Source organism: Anneissia japonica, unplaced genomic scaffold (assembly GCF_011630105.1).
Source record: "Anneissia japonica isolate Jap-2015-1 unplaced genomic scaffold, ASM1163010v1 scaffold785_len581690_cov155, whole genome shotgun sequence".
Classification (NCBI taxonomy): Eukaryota; Metazoa; Echinodermata; class Crinoidea; order Comatulida; family Comatulidae; genus Anneissia; species Anneissia japonica.
In genome coordinates this window covers 193,538-203,612 of record NW_022739772.1, presented here as the reverse complement: position 1 = coordinate 203,612, position 10,075 = coordinate 193,538, and the positions used below count along the sequence as shown (strand labels likewise).

Sequence of the window (10,075 nt, the reverse complement as noted above, 5' to 3'; positions counted from 1 at the left end):
ATCTCACACATTGCAATGTTCTACACTACTACTGTAGGAACCACTGGTGGTGGCAACAAGCCAAAATTATGGTTGCCAACGATGAACTTTAGCTAAAAATAGCACAACCGCGCCACCGATGTGCACTGTCGTTTGAACAATTTTGGCGGAGAACAAGTTTCTTGTCAGCAATGTAAACAAACTATTATTTAACTACTATCCTAGTTAAAAACAGTGAAGAATAGCCAATCGTTTGTAATACACAGTGATTCGAAGGTAAGTTTCATGACAGTAAGCGTCTCAATGAGAGGGGGGTTCGAGACCATCCCTGTACAAGTCGCTTGTGTCCTTGGACAAGACACTTTATATAATTAATAAATAATTATAATACAGTAATTAATTAAATAATTAATTAATTGTAATTGTGTAGTTTTATATAGCGCCACATCATCTAACATAAGATGCTCAGGATGCTTGATATGTGGACTAGGAACTCGAACAATGACTTTCTTCGCCCCTAAGGGTCCCTTCGTGTCTATTGATTAACAATATTCAAACAAAGTTTCGCGTTGTCACTACTCCGGTTTTCGAGCCAACATTAGCAACATTATTTTCCAGAAAAAAACACTACATACAGTTATTAAAGCTCATTAAAAATTTATATTCTAATTTTTTTTTTCTGTTTAAACGCCACACTGCCTTGTTTGATTGTGATGAAGGAAACGCCTGCCATTATAAAATGCATGGATGTATTCTAATCTAACGGCGTTTACGTCCAAGCATGAACGAGGCCTACTCATAAGTTATGTCCGCCATTTTAAGCATGAACGTAGGCCTACCGTGAGTCCACCATAATGCTGTTATTTTATATATATATTAATAAAATTACGTTGTTAATAAAAAGAAAAAACATACTTGATTATGTTTCATTGAAAATGAATAAGCAATTTGACCGTTTCAAATGTTTTTCCAGCTTATATTATAAACACTATATCATTAATAGGTATAGTACTATTAGTATTAGGGCCTATATTGTATTATATTTGTATTATATTATCATTCATATCGATTGATTAGTACTTTTGATTACAGTTTTAACAATTAAACTATTAATAACTGCATTTATTTTAATTTGATAAAATATTTAGAATAATATAAAACAATCTTATACTAGCACAACTTATTATTATTTATAAGTTCTATTAAGCGATACCATTCATAAATAAATTGTGCTTTCGTTGTCTGTAAAAGCGAATTTTAGCAGCGACAAAGTTGTATCTAGTGGGGCCTCAGACACAAATTCAGTGGATAGACATAATGTGGGTATGCGGGTCTCTAGGGACCTTAGCGGAGCACCATCCCTACCCAATAATGCATAGTTTGGTTAGGGCAGGGATATGTGGGTCATTTAGGACCTTAGTGGACTAACGTCCCTACAAAATGCCAAAAGAAATCCCTTAAGGGTCCCGAATCATAGCGTAATTCAGTGTTGGTCTACTTTTTCTTCGCTGGTTGAATGGCGCCTTATGGATAAATATAAATGAAATAATTGATGGCGCTTCAAAGAGACTTCCACCGATCAAATACACAAAAATATCGAATGAATGACGATGCGCAATTGGTGATTGTTGTGAGACAACAATAGTTGATTTATGTTTAATACTCAATAGTTGAATACTTAAATAACATATTTCCAGTCATTTTTTTTAGGTGGGACATTATATATAAACCTCCGACTCTTTGTGAGAGAAAATATTTTACTGACACGACCCCCAACATTTTCTCGCCCCCATCGTTACGCCACTGATCTGGGAAATGCATAGGCCCCCCTATATGTACCGTAGTTGTTCCGAATGACAATGTTTCCAGTCGCAATCCGAAAACTGCTACCGGTATCTAAGATAAAAACAAATGCAAAATAAAAAATCATGACACTATGACAAGCCAATTCTGAAAATTATGTTGAAAATTTTTTTAAAGTTTAAATAATAAATTAAAAATTAAACAATTCCGTTCTAAATGTTTCTTGCTTTGATAACCTATGGAGTGACAAGAGTTATAATGAAGTTTAGTGTTTTTCCCTGCAAATGTTACATACTTCTCAAGATCCTCTGAATAGGCCTACTGTCATCCAAGATACAAAATACATTTAATGTCTTTTCAAGTAAAAAAGAAAAACTTACAGTTTGTTGCAGAAATGGACAATAAATAAAAACGAAAGAGAAGAATGTATAGGCATAATAAAGATCAATGAGTGAGTCTATACAGTACATTATACCGTACTTTGTAATAATAATTTCAATATTTTACCGTACCATGTTACTATAATTTCTTTTTAAGTTTTAGTTCAAAATATTTTATCATCATCTTTGAAGCTAATTTTGGAATTATCCATTAGTAATACTCTTCTGAATTCAATGAGTTATCTTGGAAAAAACCCCGTTTTCCTTATTTTGATTCTCACCTGTTTTAACTTTTCCAATATTTGATGATTCTCCAAATAAACTCGAATCAAACTTAATTTATAATCGTGTTACAATATTACAAAACAGAAATACCATATTAGAAACGTACCGTATACAGTAAAACCCTTACCTTTCGAACACCCCTATCAAGCGGACACCCTTATTAGGAAGAAAATTTTGGAACACAAAGCGGGGCAAGTATATCTTTTAAAACTACGACCAACCCCTGTTCAGGGGGCACTCCTATTTAAGGGACACATTGTTGGGTCTCGAAGGAGTCCCCTTAAAAGGGGTACTACTGTATAGAGCTATAAATTGTCTAGTGGTAAAATTATATACTGTAATCGTGCCTATAATAGTTGAGATAATACTATAATAGTACGGTAGTTATTCAGAAGTTATAATTTGGATGTAAATTTTTAACTAATTTTAGTCTTTACTAAATAGTTTGTAAATTACATTGCTTTAGTAGGACAGTAGGACTCCTATTAAGGGGACTCCCAACAATGTGTCCCTTAATAGGAGTGCCCCTGAACAGGGGTTGGCCGTAGTTTTAAAAGATATACTTGCCCCGCTTTGTGTTCCAACATTTTCCCATTAATAAGGGTGTCCGCTTGATAGAGTTGTTCCAAAGGAAGGGTGTTTGTGTACCATTTTACTATAATTTATATGTAAAGACGTAACCCAAAACATATCATAAAAAAAAAATCATTTTTGAAATTAACTTACAATGGAAAATGATTATTTTTATCATTCAGTATAAGGCACACATTATTTTTTTAATTCAATAGTGAATAATAGGCCTAATTCAATGTTACTGCAAAATGAATATAACATTTGAAAATGATTTTTTTATTATTTTGTTTATTTTCAGGGGACAATACATCTTTAAGTTAATATGTCGTTTTGATTTTGATTTGAAACTAAATTTCGAATGATTCATTAATAATACTCCAATGAATTGTATGAGTTATCTTGGAAAACCCAATTTTCTTTATTATATTATGATTTTCATATTGTTTTTCTTTTTCAATTTTGATGTGAAATTATGAATGTGTAACCACAGGGGAAAATGTTGACCTTAATGGTTACTTTTTGTGTTTTTTATCCCATGATATTCTTTATTTATGCAATTTCTGAAAACCGAAACAAACATACTTTTCATAAACCCAAATCAAATCAATTGATACATGTCATAATAAAGAAAACAGCAACACAATACTATTACAAAATATAAATTGTTTGGTGGTTAACATTATATACCGGTATTGTACTACTGTGGTCGGGATATATTACTAACTATATATAAAATATATATAATATAAAATATATATGAGTGAGATGATATTGCTATGGTTTATACAATGTGTTTTATGTACAATATATATGAAATATAAGAATATACATCACAGCTACCTAACATTCTGGGGTGGTGTCAGATGGACTTTGCTTGATATATTGGTCTTGAGTTTGGCGGCTTATTCATTTCCATTTCTCGATTGATATCACGAGTAGGCCTACGGTAGTTATTCAGGGATCATAATTTAGCGATGTAAATTATAAAATAGATATTTTCTTCTATACTAACGATTCTCGAAGTTCCATCGCTTTAGATCGTCGGGCCTGTGATAGTTTCGAATGAATCGGATGGCCTTGCTCACAGGCGGCCATGTTTGTAAGTTAGGCCAAGATGCTAGAACACACTCAAGAAAATGTCTCCGCCGGGTTAACATGAATTCATTGGCTTTATATCACAAAGTATTTCATTATTTAAACTTGCCTCAAATCTATAATTTTTCATACAACAGACTCTACAAAATATTTTACCTTTTGAAGCAACCAAACGTGAGGTTGTCCATTGCTGTCGCCTGCTGGAGTGCGTTACCATGACTATCAGACTTGATATGTTAATAATTAATTTTTTTTTAAATTGCAACAAAATAATATTTACTATTACTAGAGTGTCATTAATATTATTATTTATAATATTTACATATCTATTAGAATTTATTACTTTTATATGGCTTCACAAATCAGAGTTTTAAAGTTACGATTCTAGCGATGAGTTTATGTTCACCTGGTCACGCTTGCGGTTTAGCGAGCGTTCCTTCCCGCGACAGAAACGGACTAAAATAGACCATACGATAAACCGTTAAAACTACTTTGCTAATTTTTGACGAATTTAAGTGTTTAGATTTAATTAATAAACTTGAATTCTTTGTAAGATAGATTTTCTATAGGCCCAGATTGGCTTTTTGTTAATTAAAGTAATGTCCTATGTCGATCAAAATTAATTTGTTTTCGGGATAAACTAGGTCTATAGGACATATACATTTTTTTTATTTGGCTACGAGACTTAAACTTAAAAAAAAAATAGCTGCATACATATGAATTATGCTGAATGCTGATCAAGAATTATTTTACCAGCATATCCATTCTCATTTTGTTGTAACGAGTTTGTTTGTTAGGCATCGAAAAGTTGCTCTACGCGGATCTAACAATTATTGATTTGGCATTTTAAGAATTCAATTTGAATCATTAAAAATTAAAAAGTTATGCTTATTCGTTCATCAAATTTCAAACATTGAATGTATATTTTTATTGGTGTGATTACGTTGTTGCTAGTAATTTGTAATTTACACAAAAAATGGCAAGATATTCTTTTTGTCTGCTTCGGTACGTCAGACTAGTAGCCTAGTTGTTATGAATTTTTTTTCTTTTTTGAGTCTTCCAAACATGCTTGATAACGAAGTCAAGCGCGTTTTCACACATCGCGTCTGCCATTATCACGTGCTAGAGAAGAAAATTCTCCTTTTAGAAAATATGTGGAGTGAAGGTAGGCCTAGATGTGAATTTCATCAATTTTACATTCAATAATGTTTAGTAGACAAGAAATAATGCTGTTGGCGTTGTTATAAACTAGCCATACGCGGAAATCCTCCGATGACGGCTACAGGAAATTGGTGGTTTTACGCGGGTCGAGGCTGATCGGACAGCCTACGAACAATTGAATACGAACGATCACGATCATGTTAAGTATGTTTAACGATCTTTTGTTCCCTACCGAAGCATAACATAATTATTTTGCTTCTAAAAGAAATATTTATCTATAGACTTACAGTTTTTAATTTTAACACTGTTTTAGTTTAAATATATTATTTAGGCCTATAAATTGGTTTGGGGTTTCCCTAATTCCCTATTAATATTATAAGATTAATAAAATAAACAATTATGTAATAATATTATAATATTAATGAAACAAACTCATAACCATAATCAAAATCGTCAGCTTTCTCAGAATTCCAAATATTAATTTATAGTTTATGCTATAAGATAATATGGGCCCTTTATAAAATGAAAAAAAAAAACATAAAAAAATATTACATAGTAGTAGGCTTAAAATGTTGTGTATTGTTTGTTATAGAAACAATTTACTATATAACAAGCTGACTGTTGACATTAAGCGTAGTAATGTACATTTCGAGTGCTATTTAATAATAATTCATTTTATTAAAATCAATGTGAACAACTGTTAGCAGAAACAGAATTGCAGATAAAATATATTTTTTAAGAAAGTACAATACATACTCCAAGTATTGAAATACACACCATCGTGTTGGGATTCAATATTTCTTATCTTAATCTTTCTTATCTGAGATTAATCAGTGGACCTTTCGGTTTTTTATATATTTTTTAGTTATGATTATATAGACTTACTATATACAATAGGTTGATTATATATATATACATATATATATATATATACGTATACATATAATATATATAATATGTATGCAATGATCAGGTAATATATATAAATAATATTTAATATGTATGTGATATAGGCCTATAGGTTAACATAAACAATATAATATATATGTAATATGTAGGTTTATATATAAACAATAGAATACATAATATGTATGAGGTTTATTTATAAACAATGATATATAATATGTGTGTAATATATAGGTTTATATAAAAACAATATGATATACAATATGTATGCAATATATCAGTTTATATAGACAATATAATATATGTATGTAATATGTAGGTTTATATATAATAATATGAATCAATCAGTCAATCATTTATTTCAAATTAAAATCTATAACACATCGGTAAATTTATAAGATAACAAAATTGTATGATCTACAAGGGGAACCTAATTGCTTGTCAAATATAGGCCTATATAGTCCTATATATATCATATATACAATTATATATTTCGTTCTAATTGTTTAATCGAATCATCATAAATCATCATATATACATATATATAAATGTATATATATCCTGTCTCTTATACACATCTAGATGTGTATAAGAGATAAGCATAAAATGAGATAAGATATCCACAATTACAACATCAAATAAATACAACATAAAAAGTTTAGCGAAATACAAGAAAACGCCCTATTGTTAGCACATTTTGAAATTGTATTTAGTTACCGGGGTTTACAGTCCACAGACCTATACAATCATAACAATGGGTAGAAGAAAGAATACACTGATTCTTTCCAAGTCTGTCAAAATCATCTCAATATAGGCTATCACTAGGGTATTACGTCATTTACCCATTGGGCAGTACGAAAGCTAAGCCCAAACACGTCACTTGTTGAGCTGCCTGCGACTACGATGAAATGCTCATCCCATTCCATGTAAAAAAAATCAAGATATGCAGGCCTAGTCCTAATATCACAATAAGTATGGTATGCTTCCGCCTCATCATAACATTATTATCAATATTACGCTTATGTCAATGGAAAAATTTCATCTGGTTCCTATATAAACACCCTATACAAAATAACAGACTGAAGTAACAACACAGTGCATTGAAAAAGATCGCCGATTGTGATCGAGACGTCTAGGTAAATACCGATGTTATATTGGTTCATGCATAAATGAAAGTTTAGCAGCAACTAAGAACAACAACTAAGAACAACTAAGCGCTTCACATTACTACCCTGGTCATTGGATCAAACACATATGGAACACATACTGAACACCAAATTAAATTATTAAATTAAATTATATCATTATTCCATAACATTGCAGCTAGTAATCAGCGCATTTGTGTTGAAACCTACCAGGTACCCACTTGTACAGTACTCTTGGTTGGAGAGAGGCAACCGTAGATAAAGTGCCTTTCCCAAGGACACAAGCGATTTGCGATTTCCCGACCCTGAGGTTGGTAGTCCAAGCCACAACCGATGCGCCAACCGCTTCTACTATGTCATCATGACCATATTAAGGTTTTTGTCAAATAAAATACTATAAGATACTGCAAAGAGTATACGACTACTCCACCCATCATAGCAAACATCGTGACCTCACGACAACCTGCTTTTATGTTACGATTTCATTTAACTGAACACTGAACATGTAGACTAGGATTTTGACAGCGATTCTAATAATGTCCTCGCTCGCTAGAATAAGAAGTATTTATAGTACTACTCCCTGAAATTTTCAATAAGAACTAACTCATTCTAAAAGAGTACATTAGGCTATACTGTACTTGTGTAAAAACTTATTGACGTATATATAATTTTACATTATCTTCTTTTTATAAATTTCAATGATTCGAGAATATCTAATTTGGTATGTATAGGCCTATAAAATTAATTTAAGACAAATATTAAATAGGCCTAATGATAATGTATTTCATTTATATTCACATGTATAAATATTTTATTTAATATGATCATTATCATTTGGTAGTAAATTATAAACATGTATGTTTATTAATTTATTTGTTAAAAGATGTTATGTTTATTATTTTTGTAATTTATCTATATTGTATACTTATATGCATATTTAAATTATTACCTTACATTTTTGTTTTATTATATGTAACTGTTTAATCGAATCATCTTAAAATTAGGTCTAAAACTAAATTTGAAACAGTACAATAACATTATACTTGTGTAAAAAATTACTATTTATTATATTCCATTATATATTGAAAAAGTCTGATATCAGAAATTGTATTTAATGTGAAATGATAAATTGATATAAAAAAAGAATGGTATTATATATATGATTAATTTATGACATATATTAAATAATGATAATGTATTTCATTTATATTTACATGTATAAATATTTTATTGAATGTGATCATTATTATATTTTGGCAGTAAATTATAAACATGTATATTTATCAAGTATTTATTTGTTTAAAGGTTTTTTATTTATTATTTGTTAATACTGTATACTTATGCTTATATAATATTACTTTAAATTTTTGTTTTCTTTTATTTTGTTCTAATTGTTTAATCGAATCATCTTAAAATTAGACCTATTTAGTATTGTCTTATTATGTATGTATTGACCCAACTGACCTGCTTTGGAAGTACCAACCACATAAAAATATTATTTAAATACATATTTAAAATTAATAAATAGGCCGTATAATATTTCCACAATTTTTAAGGTGGTTTATAATATATAGAAAGGTACTAAAGAAAATATTCGTTCTAATTTTTAATCGGGGCTACCAACATTCCGAAACGTTTAAAGTAATTAAATAAAATGTTTATTTTGATTTTTCCCTTAACCTATTTTTATGTCTTTTGCTTCAAAATAAAGTACACATTTGATTTTGGCAAATTATGGTGATACAAATTTGTTTCCATTTTTAAAATAAAGTTGTTATTATGATCATTTCAACACATATCAATTTTTGCTTTTTTTCAGACCATGATAATGGCTATCCCTCCTTGTAAAGTATGTAAGCTAACGTTTACATCAGAGGCACACGCCAGTCAACACTACAGAGGCCAGAAGCATGAAAAGAAGGTAAAAATGGCCGAAAACTTGCATCGTGTGGACACTGCCAGCACAGAACAAGCATCCGATGTAGGCTGTAAAATTTGCAATGTTGTATACAGTAGCGAAATCCAGCGACAGGATCACATCAGTGGCAAACAGCACCAAAACGCCTGTCAAGTTTATAGCGATCTACAACAAGGCAACCAACTCTACTGTGAATATTGCAATAAGCATTTTACAAAAATGGACAATAAAGTTGAACATGAGGCGACTCCATTACACAAAATAAAGAAAGAATCTAAACTCCTTGAATCCACCGTGCCTTGTGCAGACGAAACACTGCCAAATTGTGCTAAACCCGAGTCCAGTAAAGATTCGGAAGCTCGAGCGAACATTGATCCAATCAGTAACGAGGATTCAGTGAAAGTCGTACCTATTGGGTCGAAGTTCACAAAGGATAACAATTAAGTACTACAACGTAGTAATGCAATCAGGAAGTGATAAAGTTAACCTATAACGACTTAATGAAAAGCTATTCAAGTCAAGACGAACAATCATTTACGCATAAACAGTGGTAGACCTACAGATAATTAAAAATACGTAAACCACTGAAGGGACGCCATCCGGCTGCAGTTTCCATGGTAATGTTCCCGGAACAATGTCCATAATGTATATATCATATATTTCCTTGCTTCATTGCCGAAAATGTGTTCCCTTAATAGGAATGTCACCCTAATCGGTGTTTTCCAAAGTGCGGGGGGGGGGGGGGGGGGGGGGGTTCTTTTTTTTTTTTTTTTTTTTTTTTCCCCCATTTTAAGTACAATTCTGTACAGTACACATCACACGGAAAAAAA

At 31.0% G+C, this 10,075-nt stretch overlaps 1 protein-coding gene across 4 annotated transcripts in view; it reads left to right on the top strand.

The window, feature by feature from the left end:
• Positions 1–9,714, top strand: part of LOC117118013 (zinc finger protein 346-like) — a 17,188-nt gene extending 7,474 nt beyond the window's left edge. Inside the window, exons 1-2 of one of the 4 annotated variants that reach the window (XM_033262509.1) lie at positions 668–819; positions 9,147–9,714. In XM_033262509.1, the coding sequence (XP_033118400.1) occupies positions 727–819; positions 9,147–9,689 (636 nt within the window). In that variant the 5' untranslated portion in view covers positions 668–726 and the 3' untranslated portion in view covers positions 9,690–9,714. Of the gene's footprint in view, positions 1–667; positions 820–5,144; positions 5,281–5,350; positions 5,481–9,146 lie in introns of those variants that run through there. The other 3 variants (XM_033262511.1, XM_033262512.1, XM_033262510.1) reach the window with 3 other exon arrangements.
• Positions 9,715–10,075: the final 361 nt, after the last annotated feature.